This window comes from Neoarius graeffei, chromosome 4, assembly GCF_027579695.1.
Source record: "Neoarius graeffei isolate fNeoGra1 chromosome 4, fNeoGra1.pri, whole genome shotgun sequence".
NCBI lineage: Eukaryota > Metazoa > Chordata > Actinopteri > Siluriformes > Ariidae > Neoarius > Neoarius graeffei.
In genome coordinates this window covers 50,348,889-50,368,618 of record NC_083572.1, presented here as the reverse complement: position 1 = coordinate 50,368,618, position 19,730 = coordinate 50,348,889, and the positions used below count along the sequence as shown (strand labels likewise).

The 19,730-nt window shown below is 44.9% G+C and overlaps 1 protein-coding gene across 1 annotated transcript; it reads right to left on the bottom strand.

The window, feature by feature from the left end:
• Positions 1-532: 532 nt before the first annotated feature.
• On the bottom strand, positions 533-18,790 carry LOC132884587 (uncharacterized protein K02A2.6-like). Its single transcript, XM_060918438.1, has 5 exons — positions 17,784-18,790; positions 17,450-17,649; positions 15,356-17,356; positions 10,691-10,863; positions 533-589 (listed from the first exon to the last, which is right to left on the bottom strand). Exons 1-5 carry the CDS (start codon positions 18,788-18,790, stop codon positions 533-535), a joined length of 3,438 nt encoding a protein of 1,145 aa, XP_060774421.1.
• Between the last annotated feature and the right edge of the window lie 940 nt (positions 18,791-19,730).

Sequence of the window (19,730 nt, the reverse complement as noted above, 5' to 3'; positions counted from 1 at the left end):
TTAGATTAGATTAGATTAGATTCAACTTTATCGTCACTGTGCATAGTGCAGGTACAAAGCCAATGAAATGCAGTTAGCATCTAACCAGAAGTGCAAAATACAGTATTATTTACAGATAAGTGCAAGAAGTAAGTAATGCAGCATAGTGATACTATATGTTACAGTATACACAGTGATGGGCAGTGAGAATACAGATATATTTGTAAATATTTAAATGCATTTTTACAAAGGGGAAGTGGACAGGATTACAGAGAATGTAAGGTTGTATGTATAGTTAGCAGTAGTTAACCCATATGTACAGATGTTTATATGTACAATAAAGTGGCAGTGTGTGCAGCAGCAGTATGAACACGTACAGTTGTTTACATATACAGTAATATTGTATAAGTGACATTGTTTGTGCAACAATTTAAGTGGTCCATTTTGTACAAGAGATTAACAGTGCAAATGGCATGTTAAAGTACTGAATAGTGCAGGATGAGTGCAGTGATGTTAGCAGAGTGGTGGTGTAGAATTCAGCATGGTTACCGCCTCAGGAAAGAAGCTCCTCCTGAGCCTGCTGGTGTGGGAACGGTGGCTTCAGTAACATCTGCCAGATGAGAGGAGGGAGAAAAGTGCATGGTGAGGGTGGGTGGCATCCTTGATGATGTTATTTGCCCCGCCCAAACATCGCTTGTGATAAATACCCTCAATAGAAGGTAAATGAGTGCCAGTAAACAGGATGGCAGTTTTCACCACTTGCTGGAGGGTTTTACAGTCTGATATGAAGCAGTTGCTAGTGTCTTGCAAAAGTATTCATCCCCCTTTATGTTTGTCCTGTTTTGTTACATTACAAGATGGAATTAAAATGGATTTTTGGAGGGTTAGCACCATTTGATTTAACAACATGCCTACAACTTTAAAGGTGCAAATTGTTGTTTTATTGTGACACAAACAATAATTAAGATGAAAAAACAGAAATCTGGAGTGTGCACTCCAAGTATGTCAGAGACAAAGTTGTGAAGAAGTATGGATCAGGGTTGGGTTATAAAAAATAGCCCAAACTTTGAATATCCCAGGGAGCACCATTAAATTAATTATAGCAAAATGGAAAGAATATGTCACCACTACAAACCTGACGAGAAGGCCGCCCACCAAAACTCACAGACCGAGCAAGGAGGGCATTAATCAGAGATGCAACAAAGACACTAAAGATAACACTGAAGGAACTGCAAAGATCCACAGCCGAGATGGGAGTATCTGTCCAATGAACCACTTTAAGCCGTACACTCCACAGAATGGGGCTTTATGGAAGAGTGGCCAGATAAAAGTCATTGCTTAAGAAAACACGTTTGGAGTTTGCCCAACAGCATGTGGCAAACTCCCCAAACACATGGAAGAAGATTCTCTGGTCAAATGAGACTAAAATTGATCTTTTTGACCATCATGGGAAATGCCATGTATGGCACAAACCCATCACCCTGAGAACACCATTCCTACAGTGTAGCATGATGGTGGCAGCATCATGCTGTGGGGATATTTTTCATCTGCAGGGACAGGAAAGCTGGTCAGGACTGAAGGAAAGATGGATGGCACTAAATACAGGGAAAGTCTGGAGGAAAATCTGTTTGAGTCAGCCAGAGGTTTGAGACTGGGACGAAGGTTCATGTTCTAGCAGGACAATGACACAAACCGTACTGCTAAAGCTACACTGGAGTGGTTTAAAGGGAAACATTTAAATGTCTTGGAATGGCCTAATCAAAACCCAGACCTCAATCCAATTGAGAATCTGTGGCATAACTTGAAGGTTGCTGTACACCAACACAACCCATCTAACTTGAAAGAGTTGGAGCAGTTTTGCCTTGAGGAATGGGCAAAAATCCTAGTGGCTAGATGCGCTAAGCTAATAGAGACATACTCCAAGAGACTTGCAGCTGGAATTGCAGCAAAAGGTGGCTCTACAAAGTATTGACTTTTTATTTATTTATTTATTTATTTATTTATTTATTTATTTTGGGAGGGGGGAATACCTATGCACACTCCAGATTTCTGTTTTTTCATCTTAATTATTGTTTGTGTCATGATAAAAAAAATTCACCTTTAAAGTGGTAGGCATGTTGTGTAAATCAAATGGTGCTAACCCCCCAAAGATCCATTTTAATTCCAGCTTGTAATGCAACAAAACAGGACAAGCACAAAGGGGGATAAATATTTTGCAAGAAGCTGTATACCGTACTAGGATGCAGTTCATGAGTATGCTCTCAATGGTACAGTGGTAGAAGTCCACCAGTATTCTGGGACAGATGTGAGCTTTCTTAAGGTTCAGTCAAAAGTAAAGACACTGTTGTGCCTTTTTTTTTTTTTTAGCCAGAAGTGTTTAGGAACTAGACGAGATCATCGGAGATGTGGACACCAAGGAGCTTGGAGCTTGACACATGCTCTATGACAATTCTGTTGATGAAGATGGGAGTGTGTACATGGCTCCTTATCTGCCTGAAGTCCACAATGATCTCTTTGGTCTTTGTGTGTTAAGCACCAAGTTGTTATTGTCACACCACATGACCAGATGCTGGACCTCATCCCTCTAGGCTGACTCACTGTCACCTCTGATCCAACCCACCACCATGGTGTCATCTGTGAACTTGATTATGCTGTTGTAGCCATGGACAGGAATGCAGTCGTGGGTGAACAAAGAGAATAGAAGAGGGCTCAGCATGCAGTCTTGTGGCATAGTGGTGGAGGAGAGCTTGTCTAACTTAATAGACTGGAGTCTATTAATATCCCTTTGTCAGATCCAGTGTTGAATAAAAACTAGCCACGCATAACCAATTGAGCAATTCATCAATGCGAGGCATTGGATATGCATCTAATTTAGACACTGAATTGATCTTGCAATAGTCCACACAGAACCAGACCGACCTGTCGGTTTTGAGAAAAAATTGTCTTCAATCAATTAACTGCCTTCTTGATAGCAAACAGCCGTTTTGATAATTTTCAGTCAGGATTTCGTGCCAATCATAGCACTGAAACAGCGCTGATTAAAGTTATAAATGACATACGTCTTAATACTGATGCAGGCAAAACATCGGTCCTGGTATTACTGGACCTCAGTGCAGCTTTTGATACTGTTGATCACAACATACTGCTATATCGACTTGAACACTGGGTTGGATTGACTGGTAAAGTTATCAATTGGTTAAATTCATACTTAGAAGCTTCTCTGTTACCCTGGGAAATTGTTCCTCAACGTCAATGTCCTTAACCTGTGGTGTCCCCCAGGGGTCGATTCTTGGACCATTACTTTTCAAACTTTATATGCTCCCACTTGGGCAAATGATCAATAAAAATTCAATTTTGTAGCACTGCTATGCAGATGACACCCACATTTATTTTGCTCTATCACCTAATGATTATGCCCCCCTTGAATGTCTCTACCAGTGTATCGATCAAATCAATAGCTGGATGTCACAAAATTTTCTTCAGCTGAACACAGATAAAACAGAAGTAATTCTATTTGGAAAAAAAGATGAAAGACTCAGGATTACCACTATTCTTGACACAAAAGGGATTAAAACTAAAGAAATGGTTAAAAATCTTGGTGTTTTCATTGACAGCAAGCTAAACTTTGACAGTCACATGAAAGCAATCACTAAAACGGCATTTTATCACCTAAAAAACATTTCCAAACTAAGAGGACTTATGTCAAAAAATGATCTGAAAAAACTAATACATGCCTTCATCTCTAGTAGGGTTGATTACTGCAATGGCCTTTTCACAGGCCTGCCAAAAAAGACCATCAAACGACTTCAGCTGGTTCAAAATGCAGCGGCTAGGGTTCTCACACGAACAAAAAGAACAGAGCACATTACTCCAATTCTAAGGTCCCTTCACTGGCTTCCAGTAAGCTACAGAATTGACTTTAAAGTATTGCTGCTGGTATACAAATCTCTAAATGGTACAGGGCCCAATTACCTCTCTGATATGTTGCAGCGGCCTAACCCAATCAGATCTACCAGATCGCAACAGAAAAATTTACTATTAAAACCAGTTGTTAAAACAAAGTATGGTGAAGCAGCTTTTAGCTACTATGCAGTACAGCTATGGAACCAACTGCCAGAGGACATTAAAAATGCTCCTGCTGTTGGCAGTTTCAAATCTAGGTTAAAGACCAAGCTGTTTTCAGATGCTTTCTGTTAAATAATTAATATTGTTGTCTTTACGTTTTTTGTAATCTTTACTTTCTCTGCATGTTTTAAATTTACTTTAATTTTAACTTTATTCTATTTTATTCTTTATTCTATTCTGCTGGTTTCTTTTTTTTCTTCTCCTATTTGAACTTCTACTTCATTTTATTATTTTATTTCTACTATTGTTTAATTCTTATTATTTTCTTTTAATTCTTTTAATTAATTGTTTTAGAATAAAAATAAAATTATTTTATGTAATTTTATTTCTCTATTGTTTACTGTTTTTGTTTTTACTTCTGTAAAGCACATTGAACTGCCATTGTGTATGAAATGTGCTATATAAGGCCTTGCCTTGCCTTGAGAACCAGAACTACTGGGCTGCTCCAGTTGCTGTGCGACTCCTCAATTATTCCCATCTTGAACATTGATTGATTGATTGATTGATTGATTGATTGATTGATTCCGAACAGTAAAGAAGATATAAAAAAAAAAAATGCAATCATCAAAACATCGTCATAAACAGAATAGTGTAGCCACAAGGGAATAACATAATACTGTTCGGAAAGGATTAGGAAGAAGTAAATAACTTATCAAATCCTAACCCTCTATACCACTGTTAATCAAACGTCACTTTCCACCATAATAAACTATATATACAAAAGAAAGCAACAACCCTTGAGCAACATGGCCTTGAGTTCATCCTAAACTATATATTTTTTTGTGTTCAGGTAAGCAGTAGGGGCGGCTGCACACCACCACCCCTGGGGGCATCTCGATGTGATATTTTATGAAGTGAGTGTGACCTAGGAGAGGTAAGAACACATAGGAAAACTCAATTTGCAATCTGGCAACCTTCACGACTTGGACTGGCAAGAGGTGGTCTCCACAGGGAACCAGGATAGATCATCCAACCCTCATCAACTGTTTTCTGTTTTCTCTTCTTTCTTCAACTCTTCACCACCTGCACCTCAGTCCCCATCACTGCAGAGGACTTTGCAGTCTTTTTTGAAGAGAAGACCATGGCCATCCACAGCTCCTTCACCAGGCCTGCCTTACCCTCCCACCCCTTCCCCACCTCGCCTGTCTCTTCCCCTTTGATCTCTGCTTTTTCCCCCTCTTTCCACTTCTGATGTCTCCCAGCTCCTGGTCTTTCACCATCCGGCCACCTGTGCCCTTGACCCTCATCTCTCCTCCAGACCATCACTCCTGACATCCTCCCATTTATTACCTCCCTCATCAGCTCCTCCTTGTCCTCCAGATACTTTCCCTCCAGTTTCAAACGGGCTCACATCACCCTTCTGCTGAAAAAACACACCTTAGACCCCTCTGTCATCAGAACTACTGCCCCGTTTCTCTTCTGCCCTTCCTATCAAAGATGCTTGAATGTACTGTTGCTAACCAACTCTCCTCTTTTCTCCCACAGAACAACCTCCTGGATCCTCACCAGTCCAGCTTCCAAGCCAGACACTCAACCAAGACTGCACTTCTCTTAGTCACTGAGGCACTTCATGCAGCATGTGCTGCCTCCCTCTCCTCGGTCCTGATCCTTCTTGATTTCTCTGCTGCATTTGACACTGTTGATCACTCCATTCTCCTGTCATCCTTATCAGCTATAGGGATCTGTGTGACAGCCCTAGACTGGTTCAAGTCCTACCTCTCTGGTCACTCCTTCCAGGTTACCTGGTCTGGTACTGTATCAGCACCATGCCCACTTACCACTGGTGTCCCTCAAGGTACAGTCCTTGGTCCGCTTCTCTTCTCCCTCTTCACTCAATCTCTTGGCCCAATTATCTCTGCTCATGATCTATCTTACCACTGCTATGCTGATGACACCCAACTGTTTCTCTCTTTTCCTCCTTCTGACACACAGATCTCTGCTCACATCTCTGCTTGCCTGTGTGACATCCAGAGCTAGATGGACAACCATCACCTGAAGCTCAGCCCAGGCAAGACAGAAGTAATCTACATTCCTGCTCCATCCTCTCCACCCCTGGACATTGTCATCTCCATGGGGGACATCTCTAGGTCTCCTTCACCCACTGCAAAGAACCTAGGGGTCATGTTCGATGACAAACTCTCCTCCTCAGCAAACATCACTGCAGTGACCTGGATGTGTAGATTACTCCTCTACAACATCCAAAGGATCTGCCCTTTTCTTATCATCTACAACCCCGATTCCAAAAAAGTTGGGACAAAGTACAAATTGTAAATAAAAACGGAATGCAATAATTTACAAATCTCAAAAACTGATATTGTATTCACAATAGAACATAAACAACATATCAAATGTCGAACGTGAGACATTTTAAAATTTCATGCCAAATATTGGCTCATTTGAAATTTCATGACAGCAACACATCTCAAAAAAGTTGGGACAGGGGCAATAAGAGGCTGGAAAAGTTAAAGGTACAAAAAAGGAACAGCTGGAGGACCAAATTGCAACTCATTAGGTCAATTGGCAATAGGTCATTAACATGACTGGGTATAAAAAGAGCATCTTGGAGTGGCAGCAGCTCTCAGAAGTAAAGATGGGAAGAGGATCACCAATCCCCCTAATTCTGTGCCGACAAATAGTGGAGCAATATCAGAAAGGAGTTCGACAGTGTAAAATTGCAAAGAGTTTGAACATATCATCATCTACAGCACATAATATCATCAAAAGATTCAGAGAATCTGGAAGAATCTCTGTGCGTAAGGGTCAAGGCCGGAAAACCATTCTGGGTGCCCATGATCTTTGGGCTCTTAGACAGCACTGCATCACATACAGGCATGCTTCTGTATTGGAAATCACAAAATGGGCTCAGGAATATTTCCAGAGAACACTATCTGTGAACACAATTCACCGTGCCATCCGCCGTTGCCAGCTAAAACTCTATAGTTCAAAGAAGAAGCCGTATCTAAACATGATCCAGAAGCGCAGACGTCTTCTCTGGGCCAAGGCTCATTTAAAATGGACTGTGGCAAAGTGGAAAACTGTTCTGTGGTCAGATGAATCAAAATTTGAAGTTATTTATGGAAATCAGGGACGCTGTGTCATTTGGACTAAAGAGGAGAAGGATGACCCAAGTTGTTATCAGCGCTCAGTTCAGAAGCCTGCATCTTTGATGGTATGGGGTTGCATTAGTGCATGTGGCATGGGCAGCTTACACATCTGGAAAGACACTATCAATGCTGAAAAGTATATCCAGGTTCTAGAGCAACATATGCTCCCATCCAGATGACGTCTCTTTCAGGGAAGACCTTGCATTTTCCAACATGACAATGCCAAACCACATACTGTATCAATTACAGCATCATGGCTGCATAGAAGAAGGGTCCGGGTACTGAACTGGCCAGCCTGCAGTCCAGATCTTTCACTCATAGAAAACATTTGGCATATCATAAAACGGAAGATACGACAAAAAAGACCTAAGACAGTTGAGCAACTAGAATCCTACATTAGATAAGAATGGGTTAACATTCCTATCCCTAAACTTGAGCAACTTGTCTCCTCAGTCCCCAGACATTTACAGACTGTTGTAAAGAGAAAAGGGGATGTCTCACAGTGGTAAACATGGCCTTGTCCCAACTTTTTTGAGATGTGTTGTTGTCATGAAATTTAAAATCACCTAATTTTTCTCTTTAAATCATAAATTTTCTCAGTTTAAACTTTTGATATGTCATCTATGTTCTATTCTGAATAAAATATGGAATTTTGAAACTTCTACATCATTGCATTCCGTTTTTATTTACAATTTGTACTTTGTCCCACTTTTTTGGAATCGGGGTTGTACTCTACTCAGCTCCTGGACCAAGCACTGATTCTCTCCCGCTTGGACTATTGCAACTCTCTCCTTGCTGGCTTTCCAGCTTCTGCCATCAGACTCCTGCAGCTCATCTAGAACACTGCAGCTCGCCTGGTCTACATCTTCCCTTGTTCTTCCCATGTCACCCCTCTGCTTGCCAACCTGCACTGGCTACCTATCGCAGCTCGCATCAAATTTAAGACATTGGTGCTCGCTTACCAGGCTCTCAAGAGGTTAGGGCCAGCATATCTCCAGAGTCTGATCCACCCCTACACACCAGCCAGATCCCTACACTTCACTACTACTGGTTGCCTGGCCCCTCCTCCTTTCCGCTCCTGCCTAGCCCGTTCAAGACTACTATCTGTCCTGGTTCCCTGTTGGTGGAATGACCTTCCCATTGAGGTCAGAACTACCGACTCCATGACCACCTTCAAGCATAGACTGAAGACTGCACCTCTCCCCTTCTTCCCTGCCCACTGTGTAACTGCAGTTTGGTCTTGACCAACCCAGGCTGTGTATGGTCTAGCCTGGGGTTAGCTGTTTTGAGTTCTCTATTTAGTTATATTTTATATGGTTGGTTTGTTTCCTTGTCTGTTTGAGTATTGGTATTTCAACAGCATATTACACTTGGTATTGCTGTCATTTGTTCAGTTGGCAGTAGAACTTTCTTGTCTAGAAGTTCAGCATTTCATGTACCTGACTTTTGCACTCATTGTATGTCACTCTGGATAAGAGCGTCTGCTAAATGCCATGTAATGTAATGTAAATGTGGTGGATTTTGTTTTTACTTTCAACCCCAGTTCCTCCATCTCCAGAACTACCATTGCCAATGCCACAGGGGCCCCCTCATTCCATAGTTTGAGCAGATTGAGGTGGTATATTTGCTGCACCCCACCTCTATCTATCCACTTCACCTCATAGTCAACATCACTGTGTGACCTCAAAGGACTTTTGCCACTTGGCGAGTAATTTAGAGCTCGACATGGGCAATAATATGAGAACCTTATCTCCTGGTGCGAATTCTCTAAACTCCCCCCCCCCATTGTACAGCCAGGACTAATGTTCTTGTGCCTGCTGCAGATTCTCCTGGGTTAGGTGGCTGAGTGTGTGGAGTTTTGCATGCAGGTCGAAAACACATTGAATTTCGTTTTTACTGTCAGAAGGCCCTTCCTCCCAATTTTCCCAGATGACATCTAGGATGCTTCAAGGCTTGTGCCCATATAGTAATTTGAATGGGGAAAACCTTGTGCAGGCTTGTGGGATCTCTCTTGCTGCAAACAATGGGGGTTCAAGCCATTTATCCCAATTACGAGTGTCTTCGTGCACAAGCTTACAAATTAAGTTCATGAGGATTTGGTTAAATCAACTCAACTCAACCAAGCTGTCTGTTTATGGATGATAAGCACTTGTGCAGATTGATTTAACCCCAACAACTCAGAGTTCCTAAAATGTCTCATCTCATCTCATTATCTGTAGCCGCTTTATCCTTCTACAGGGTCGCAGGCAAGCTGGAGCCTATCCCAGCTGACTATGGGCGAAAGGCGGGGTACACCCTGGACAAGTCGCCAGGTCATCACAGGGCTGACACATAGACACAGACAACCATTCACACTCACACCTACAGTCAATTTAGAGTCACCAGTTAACCTAACCTGCATGTCTTTGGACTGTGGGGGAAACCAGAGCACCCAGAGGAAACCCACACGGAGAACATGCAAACTCCACACAGAAAGGCCCTCACCAGCCCCGGGGCTCGAACCCAGGACCTTCTTGCTGTGAGGCGACAGCGCTAACCACTACACCACCATGCCGCCCTTCCTAAAATGTGCATGACATAAATGTTTTGCCCTGATCATTCAGGATTTCTTTCAGAATCTGGACTCGGGAGATAACTTTAAACACTGCCTCTGCAATGCTGCATGCGAAAATGTTACACAGTGACACTGCTTTCAGATATTGCATTGCATAGTCCACCAGGACTAAAATAAAGCAATGCCCTCATGCACTCCGATCTAATGGCCCAAAAAGATCCATCCCAATTCTTTTGAAGGGGGTCTCAATTAGGGGAAGAGGTCAGAATGGCGCTTTTGGAGTTGCCGTTGGATTTACCAGTTGGCACTCGTGGCATGCCACACACTACCTGTGGACATCCCCATGAATCCCTGGCCAGTAGAACCAGGCCATGAATCAGGTTAGTGTTTTGTCTTGCCCCAGGTGACCGCCCATTGGGTTATAATGAGCTGCATAGAAAAGGAGTTCCCTGCAGCTTTTGGGAATCAATAATTGTGTTACTTGCACTCTGGTTGAGTGTCCTGCATCACTTGGTATAGCCTATCTTTAATTATAGAAAGTACAAATGGGAGAGGGTAACGTTCAACTGGAGGTTCTGACCATCAACTACTCTCACTTGGTCGAACACATGCCAGAGGAATTTGTCTAGAGCAGGGCCCATCCACTACCACTCACTCTTTTAGGCTTTTAAACCCCTGGCCAATCTGTCCCCAGAATTAGTGGGTGGGTGAGGCATGGGCAAACCACCTCCTCGATACTATGATTTGTTCCCTAAAATTGTATTTTTCCCAGTACCTGCAGGTATTCGTGAACTTCTCTGTGCACACACCAAACCTTCACCAGACATACTGTACCCAATGCCTTGCCTTGAACCAAGCTTTGATGAATCAAAGTTTGATTGCAGCCTGAATCCACCAAAGCATGATGTGTACCCCCTTGGATACTCACCAGTATGCGGTATGTTCCAGCTTGATTGGGGATGGTTTCTGGTGCATAGGGGATCTGCCTCCTGCCCCCACCTCCATTGCATGGCACTGATCCTGGAAGTGCCCAGGCTCCCCACGATGCCAGCACACTGGCCAAGGCCTCACCTCTGCACTGCTGGGGTGAGGATCGCTCACCTGAGGGGGAGACACAGAAGCATAAGGGGAAGAGGGAGAAGTGAAACCATGGGCTCAGGAAGCTGGCTTTGGTGGAATCGGCCACTGCTTCTGTGACACCGGGAGGGGATGGGAGGGAGGGAAGGAATGGGAGGAGGGGACAGAACAAGAGAGAGAGGAAAAAAAGACAGGATATCTGCCTGCCACTGGAACCACCACTAGATGGCCCTCTGTCAGCTCAATTGCTTGATCCAGCAATGCCAGTCAGTGGTACTGGACCCACCCCACGGTCCCCCTCGGCAGCCGAGCAATGAACTGCTACAGTGCCATCACATCGATATCCCTCTTGACGTCGGGGTCTTCTGCCTCTAACCACCGCTGTCAGGCATCCCGCAGCTGGGGACTGTAGGTGAATGGCCAGCCGACTTCCTCGAGTGTCAGCATGTGGAAGCACTGACGGTGTTGCTTGGGGGTGTGGCCAACTCACTGCAGGATAACGCACTTCAAATCCGTGTAGTCTAGCCTGTTGTCAGCAGGCAGTTGCTGGGTTGTGAGCTGTGCTTTGCCAGTGAGGAGCAGCAGTAGGCCAGCTACTTGATGCTCATCCGGACACCTCCATGGCTCGCTCAAAGAGCGTGATGAAGGCCTTGGGGTTCTCATGGGGCCCCGTTTTTGTAAAGGTGATGTGAGGGAAGCCTGTTGGCTCTGTGGCTGGTGCACCTGCAGGTATGATGAGATGCAGGAGTGCCTAGTGGTCCTCCTGGTGGGCCTACAGCAGGGCCTCGAAGTGCTGCTCCAGCTTGTTGTGCATCATGACCAGTGCCTGGTGCTGATTCTGCTGGGTGGTGACGAGGGTATGGACGAGCTCCTTGAATGGGATGGGCTCCATGATGGTGGTTCACTTCAGTGAATCCCAAGTTTCGGCACCAATGTAGTAGTCTAGTTGGGAGTGGTGCGACACTGAAGCACTGGGATAGGTGGGTATGGTACAACCCCGATTCCAAAAAAGTTGGGACAAAGTACAAATTGTAAATAAAAATGGAATGCAATGATGTGGAAGTTTCAAAATTCCATATTTTATTCAGAATAGAACATAGATGACATCAAATGTTTAAACTGAGAAAATGTATCATTTAAAGAGAAAAATTAGGTGATTTTAAATTTCATGACAACAACACATCTCAAAAAAGTTGGGACAAGGCCATGTTTACCACTGTGAGACATCCCCTTTTCTCTTTACAACAGTCTGTAAACGTCTGGGGACTGAGGAGACAAGTTGCTCAAGTGTAGGGATAGGAATGTTAACCCATTCTTGTCTAATGTAGGATTCTACTTGCTCAACTGTCTTAGGTCTTTTTTGTCGTATCTTCCGTTTTATGATGCCCCAAATGTTTTCTATGGGTGAAAGATCTGGACTGCAGGCTGACCAGTTCAGTACCTGGACCCTTCTTCTATGCAGCCATGATGCTGTAATTGATGCAGTATGTGGTTTGGCATTGTCATGTTGGAAAATGCAAGGTCTTCCCTGAAAGAGACGTCGTCTGGATGGGAGCATATGTTGCTCTAGAACCTGGATATACCTTTCAGCATTGATGGTGTCTTTCCAGATGTGTAAGCTGCCCATGCCACATGCACTAATGCAACCCCATACCATCAGAGATGCAGGCTTCTGAACTGAGCACTGATAACAACTTGGGTTGTCCTTCTCCTCTTTAGTCCAAATGACACGGCATCCCTGATTTCCATAAAGAACTTCAAATTTTGATTCGTCTGACCACAGAACAGTTTTCCACTTTGCCACAGTCCATTTTAAATGAGCCTTGGCCCAGAGAAGACGTCTGCGCTTCTGGATCATGTTTAGATACGGCTTCTTCTTTAAACTATAGAGTTTTAGCTGGCAACGGCGGATGGCACAGTGAATTGTGTTCACAGATAATGTTCTCTGGAAATATTCCTGAGCCCATTTTGTGATTTCCAATACAGAAGCATGCCTGTATGTGATGTAGTGCTGTCTAAGGGCCCGAAGATCACGGGCACCCAGTATGGTTTTCCGGCCTTGACCCTTACGCACAGAGATTCTTCCAGATTCTCTGAATCTTTTGATGATATTATGCACTGTAGATGATGATATGTTCAAACTCTTTGCAATTTTACACTGTCGAACTCCTTTCTGATATTGCTCCACTATTTGTCAGCGCAGAATTAGGGGGATTGGTGATCCTCTTCCCATCTTTACTTCTGAGAGCCGCTGCCACTCCAAGATGCTCTTTTTATACCCAGTCATGTTAATGACCTATTGCCAATTGACCTAATGAGTTGCAATTTGGTCCTCCAGCTGTTCCTTTTTTGTACCTTTAACTTTTCCAGCCTCTTATTGCCCCTGTCCCAACTTTTTTGAGATGTGTTGCTGTCATGAAATTTCAAATGAGCCAATATTTGGCATGAAATTTCAAAATGTCTCACTTTCGACATTTGATATGTTGTCTATGTTCTATTGTGAATACAATATCAGTTTTTGAGATTTGTAAATTATTGCATTCCATTTTTATTTACAATTTGTACTTTGTCCCAACTTTTTTGGAATCGGGGTTGTATTATGGCACCTTTAAGCTTTTCAGCTCTCAAAGAGCAACACTGACTCAGTCTGACACACATACGCACACACACAAACACTGCACACAAGGAAGCTCTCTCCTTCTCTCCTCTCCACCCTTTTATCTGCTCTCTGTCACTGGAAACACACACACATGCACACACACACAGCACATTAACTACCCACAGTTGCGACCACTTTGCCATTCACCTTCCCTGGCTTCGCTCTCTTTTCACAAACTGTGCCCCTGCTGCCACACAAGGTTTCCAGGGTCTTTGGAGGAAAATCAGCTCCAAAACATCACAGAACTTCCACCATATTTTACAGTTGGGATACAGTTCTTTTCATTATTACATCCTTCTTTTTATACTAAGCTTAAACACTTGAATGTTTATTACCAAAAAGCTCCACTTTTGTTACATCAGACCATAGAACACGATTCCAGTCAAAGTTGTAGTAGAATCTGGCAAACTCCAGGTGCTTACATTTGTGGTTAACTGACAGAAACGGCTTTTTTTCTGGCATACATTCCAAATAATTTGTTGGCATAGAGGTGGCATCTCATGGTGGTTTTGGAGACTTAGAAACCCCAAGGTTTTACATTTCTTGTAATTCCCCAACAGTGATCCTTAGGGGTTGGGTGTCTGTGAAGATTCTCAATCATCCAGGTCATAGTAAACTGTGGGTGGTAGAAATGGGCAACTGGACTGGCTTGAAAATTCTTGAAAACGTTTCACCTCTCATCCAAAAGGCTTCCTCAGTTCTGTCTGATACTCCCTATTAGTCAGACAGAACTGAGGAAGCCTTTTGGACGAGAGGTGAAACGTTTTCAAGAATTTTCAAGCAAGTCCAGTTGCCCATTTCTACCACCCACAGCTTAGGGGTTGGTTTTTTTTTTTGTTGTTTTGTTTTCCTCTCTTACCATATTCCTCACTGTATAAGGGGGCAAAATAAACTTAGGCCTTCTTCTTCTTTTTTTTTATTTAACCTTTATTTAACCAGGGAAGTCTCACTGAGGTTAAGAATCTCTTTTTCAAGGGAGACCTGGCCAAGACAGGCAGCAGCACAAATAAAACACAGTTATAAACTGAAACAGTAGAGAAAACAAAATGAAAAGAACTAAAAATCAATATTTTAAGATTTTGGCTTCATAACCAGGTGAGATTGAAAAAAAAAGTGACATCTTAATGAATTGGCCTCCAGCTCTTTCATTCATAAAAGTATTTAGTAAGATTAAGTCACTAAGCTTCAAGTCCTTCTGCAGTATATTCCATGCTGCAGGTGCAGAATATGCAAAAGCCCTTTTTCCGATTTCTGTGCGAGCATTTAGAACAGAAAGTATAAAGAAGTTTTGAGAATGCAGAGAGTACTGTCCGCTACTTTTCTGCATAATGCAGCCACATAAGTAAGAAGGGAGCAGATCCAGAATCACTTGATATATATATAAAAAGGTACCAGTGATAGAGTCTACGGGTGGCCAGAGCAGGCCATCCTACCTGAGAATATAAGTCACAATGATGAGTCAGAATTTTACAATTTGTAATAAACCTCAAGGAAGCATGGTAAGCTGTGCCAAGCATTCAAAGATACTAAGCAAACGTATGTATATATTGTAAGATCCGACGCAGAGACAGAGATTGCTTTTATGAACTTTACTGGAGACTTAAACAACATGGCGTTACATGACTGTTCGACTCAGAAGAAACTGAGCAATATACAAATCGTAACTATGGCAACAGCCCTAGATGGTGCGCATGCACCGTAACACAAACCCAAATACACTAACACAAACCCCAATACACTACACCCCTTTCCCCCAGTCCACAAAATCTTCAAAACGCCGTGGTGGGTTGCGCTCCCTTGCTGGGCACAGTTGGGGAGTGGTAGGCATAAGCACCACCACAGGGACAGAGGGACCACCTGGCTCCACGCTGTCTGGTGGTTGCGGAGAGACAGGTTGGGTCGGTTCAATAGGCTCCTGGGCACTGTGGTCAGGTGATTCTTCAGAACCCGGGTCAGCACATGCCGGCACTCGACCACGAAGTTGATCCACATGGCGCCGATGCAGTTGCCCATCTGGTGTTTGTACTCTGTATGAAACAGGGCCTGTGGTATCCATGATGACCCCCGTGACCCATTTATGTGCTCCAACGTAGCTCCTCATGTACACATTATCTTGAGGCTGAAAACTCCTAGCACTGCCTCTCTGCCTATCGGCAACCACCTCTTGTTTGTGATGCATGTCCTTTTCAAAATCTGGATGAAGGCGATTGAGAGCCGTGGTAAGGCACCTATTCATGAGCATCTCAGCAGGGCTTTTTCCAGTTGACCAATTAGGAGTGGTGTGTTGTGACAGTAGGAACCTAGCTAGACATGTCTGCCAGTCCCCAGCGGTGATTCTGGACAAGGCCTCCTTGGTTGTCTGGACCATGCGTTCAGCTTGACCATTGGAGCGGGGATGATAGGGCACTGTAGTCACATGCCTTATGCCATTGCGCCTGGCAAACTCCTTGAATGCTTCAGAGGTGAAGGAGGCCCCATTGTCAGGGACAATAACGTCTGGCAAACCATGAGTTGCAAACAATAGTCTCAGTGTGCTAATCACAGCAGAGGATAACATTGAACTGACCATGGCTACCTCCAACCACTTGGAGTGGGAGTCCACAACGATGAGGAAAGTCTTTCCTTGGAATGGACCAGCAAAGTCTATGTGCAGTCGAGACCATTTCTTTGTTGTCCACTCCCATGGATGCAGCTGTGCAGTGGGCGGAGCATGGCAGGACCTTTGGCAGATGTCACAGGATTTCACAGTTTGCTCAATGGCGGCATCCATACCTGGCCACCATACATAACTCCTACCCAGCCCTTTCATGCGCACAATACCTGGGTGTGCATCATGTAGCATGGCTAATACTCCCTCCCTTGCCAGATTGGGAACAACCACCCGACTTCCCCATAAGAGGCAGTCCTTATGTGCCGACAGCTCATGACGGCAGTTGAGGAATGGCTTGAAACGGGCATCAGGCACCTTTGCTGGCCAGCCATGCAGGACCCAGCGTAAAACGTGAGACAGAATTGGATCTTTCAGAGTGAGGGCAGCAATTCTGCTTGCATATAATGGGGCATCCGGTACCATTTCCAATAAAAGTACCTCCAGGGGTGGTGGGGTCACTGCCACTGTAGAGGGTAGGGGCAGACAGCTCAAAGCATCAGCATTTGCTAGCTGTTTACCTGGTCGGTAGCAGAGCTCATAATCATAGGCTCCAAGAATCACACTCCAGCGCAGCATGCGAGGAGACAGTACAGAGGGCATGGGCTTAGAGTGTTGCAGCAGGCCTAAGAGAGGCTTGTGGTCAGTAAAAAACACAAAATGGCAACCAGCGAGGTACTGGTGAAACTTCCTGATGGCAAAAATGACAGCCAGCGCCTCTTTATCAATTTGTGCATAATTCCTCTCCGTCAAAGACAGCGTTCTGGATGCAAAACAGATGGGGGCCTCCCGTCCGTCTGGCTCAATATGGAAGAGAAGCGCCCCCAAGCCATAGGGTGAAGCATCACATGCAATGGCAAGGGGTTTGCTTTCATCATAGTGGGTCAGCACACCATCAGCTTGTAGTAGCTGCTTTGCAACAGTGTAAGCCTTTTCATGTTCATCATTCCAGTGCCACGTGGAGGACTGGTCCAGCAGACGATGCAGAGCTTCCAACACTGTAGCTTTGTTGGGCAGAAAACAGCTGTAAAAATTTAGGAGGCCAAGAAAGGATTGCAGCTGTGTTTTGTTCTGGGGTGATGGCACCTTCTGGATTGCCTCCACTTTTTCACTAGTTGGCCGTACACCATCCTTATCCACCCGAAAACCCAGGAACTCAACCTGGCTTGCTGCAAAAATGCTCTTTTCTTTCTGCAGCCGCAGACCTGCTTCTGTAAAACGCTGCAAGACAGCGGAGAGCCGCACATTGTGTTCATCTATTGTTTTTCCTGCAATGAGGATGTCATCCAAATATGGTTAAACACCTGGAATGCCAGCAAGAAGGGTGTCCATGAAGCGCTGGAATATCGACACGGCCGTTGACACCCCAAACTGCAGACGGCGGGCCTGGAAAAGTCCACAGTGTGTGTTAATGGTAAGGAGTTCTGCTGCGGCATCATCCAACACGAGCTGCTGGTAAGCTTGTTTGAGGTCCAGTTTACTGAAAATCACCCCACCTGCTAGTCTGGAGAACAGTTCTGCCACAGTAGGAATAGGGTACACATCAGGCTTTACGACAGTGTTAACTGTGCAGCCGTAGTCGGCACAAATCCTTAAGCTGCCATCTTTTTTGCTACTGGCACAATGGGCGTGGCCCACCTTGAGGTACGTACTGGCTCAAAAATGCCTTGAGCTACTAGCTTATCAAGTTCTTCATCTAACTTGGGACGAAGAGCAAATGGCACAGGGCAGGCTTTGAAGAACTTGGGTGAAGCTGTAGGATCAATGTCAATGGAGATTGGAGGTGTGTGTGTGGCCCCCAACTCTTGAAACACTTCTGCATATTCATTCAGGATTGACTCTACGGATTGTATGTGTACTTGATGCACGCCCATCATGGATATGCCTAAGGCATCAAACCAGTCGCGGCCCAAAAGACTTGTCCCCTGTCCTTGCACAATAAGCAGGGGCAATGTGACCTCATGGCCCTGGTATTGCACTTTTGCAAAAATCTTCCCCCTAACCCGCAGCTCTGCCTGTGACCACTGCTTAAGCACACTATTGTCTTTATGTATTAAAGGAGGTTGGTCCGACCACAGGGTGTTGTAGGTGTTTTCACTGATCAAAGAGCATGCCGCTCCAAAATCCACTTCCATCACATGTGCTTTGTTGTTTAATATCACAGTGGTCTGATATGGTAGCCTCTTTGCTGCAATCACCTGCCTGCCCATTGTGTAGATTTCGTATTCCTGCTCCTCTCTTTGTGTGACAATGTGTGCATGCTGTGTTGATTGGGCACCCGTCCCCAAAGATTCAGAGCCATCCTTGGCTTTCTTTAGGCAAACACGAGCAATATGCCCTCTCTTCTTACAGTAATGACGTACAGCTGAGTTGAATTTGCAGGTACGAGGGTCATGCACCCCCCCACAACGGAAACACGGATGATTTTGGGTCTCTGTTTGTTTCCCCTTCGTTGAGGTCTGATGAACATCAGCTGTTTGTGCAGTGTCAGTCTGTTCTGGATTAAGAATGCGAGCATTTGAAGTGGCTGTCTCGGCAGCGAGGGCTCTTTCCTCTGCATCTTTAAAAGTGAGCTTTGGTTCTGCCAGCAGACGCCGCTGGAGTGCTTCATCTAGCACCCCACAGACAATCCTATCACGCAGCATTGCTTCTAGTTGTGTCCCAAACGCACAATGGACTGAAAGTTTTCACAGTTCAGCTATGTAATTGGCAATGCTCTGGCCTGGCTTCTGTTTGCAATTGTGAAACTGAAAATGCTGCACTATTTCAGAGGGTGCGGGGCCATAGTGGCGTTGTAAGGCTTCCTTAATGTCTTTGTAGGCACTTTCAGCGGGGCAGATGGGGGCCAGCACGGAGCGCAACATTGAATAAGTTGCAGCACCACACACACAAAGCAGGACAGTGTGTTTCTTTTCATCCCCCTCTATCTTATTAGCAACAAAAAAACATTCCAATTGCGGCAGTGGGGGCGTGGTCAAGCGCCGGTCTGTGACAGGAGGACGGAGTCAGGGAAGGTAAGTGGCAGAATCACTACACCTGAGGGCAATTAACCTGTGTTTGTGTGTCTTCCCAGTGACCGCGCCCTACTTAAGGAGGGAGAGCGAGAGCAGAGGGAGCTCTTCCCCGAACCAGACGCTGATTGTGTGTGTGTGTGTGTGTGTGTGTGTGTCTGTGAATTCAAAATAAGTATTCACTGAAAAGTGTAGCAATAAAACGCTGTACCAACCTGAACTCAGTCCTGCCGTTTTCTGTGCTCCACCGTTATACGAGAACCGCTACAGTGGTGCCGAAACCCGGGATCTGGAGCGCAGAAGCTGAACAGCCCCATGGAGTCTTCCCCATTTGCCGACCTGGTCCACGCCCTCACCACGGCCCAGCAAAGCCAGCACTAGGCGCTAGTCACTCTCCATAAGGAGCAGGAACAGCGATTTGAGGCCCTGGTGTTGGCCCAGCAAGAGGATCGACAGGCGTTCCGGCACCTCCTCGCGTCGGCGGGGGCAACCAACGCTCCCACCATGGGCCCGTCCCCCCTCACCCTCACAAAGATGGGCCCGCAGGATGACCCCGAGGCGTTCATCATGCTCT

Excerpts from the sequence above, each read along its gene's own strand:
- LOC132884587 (XM_060918438.1), bottom strand. The coding sequence starts at position 18,790 with ATGCTGCGTGATAGGATTGTCTGTGGGGTGCTAGATGAAGCACTCCAG. Across the intron at positions 17,357-17,449 it reads CCTTCTTGCTGGCATTCCAG|AAGCAGGTCTGCGGCTGCAG; the intron begins GTGTTTAACCAT and ends AGCGTTTTACAG. Across the intron at positions 10,864-15,355 it reads ACCAGACAGCGTGGAGCCAG|GTGAGCGATCCTCACCCCAG; the intron begins GTGGTCCCTCTG and ends TCTCCCCCTCAG.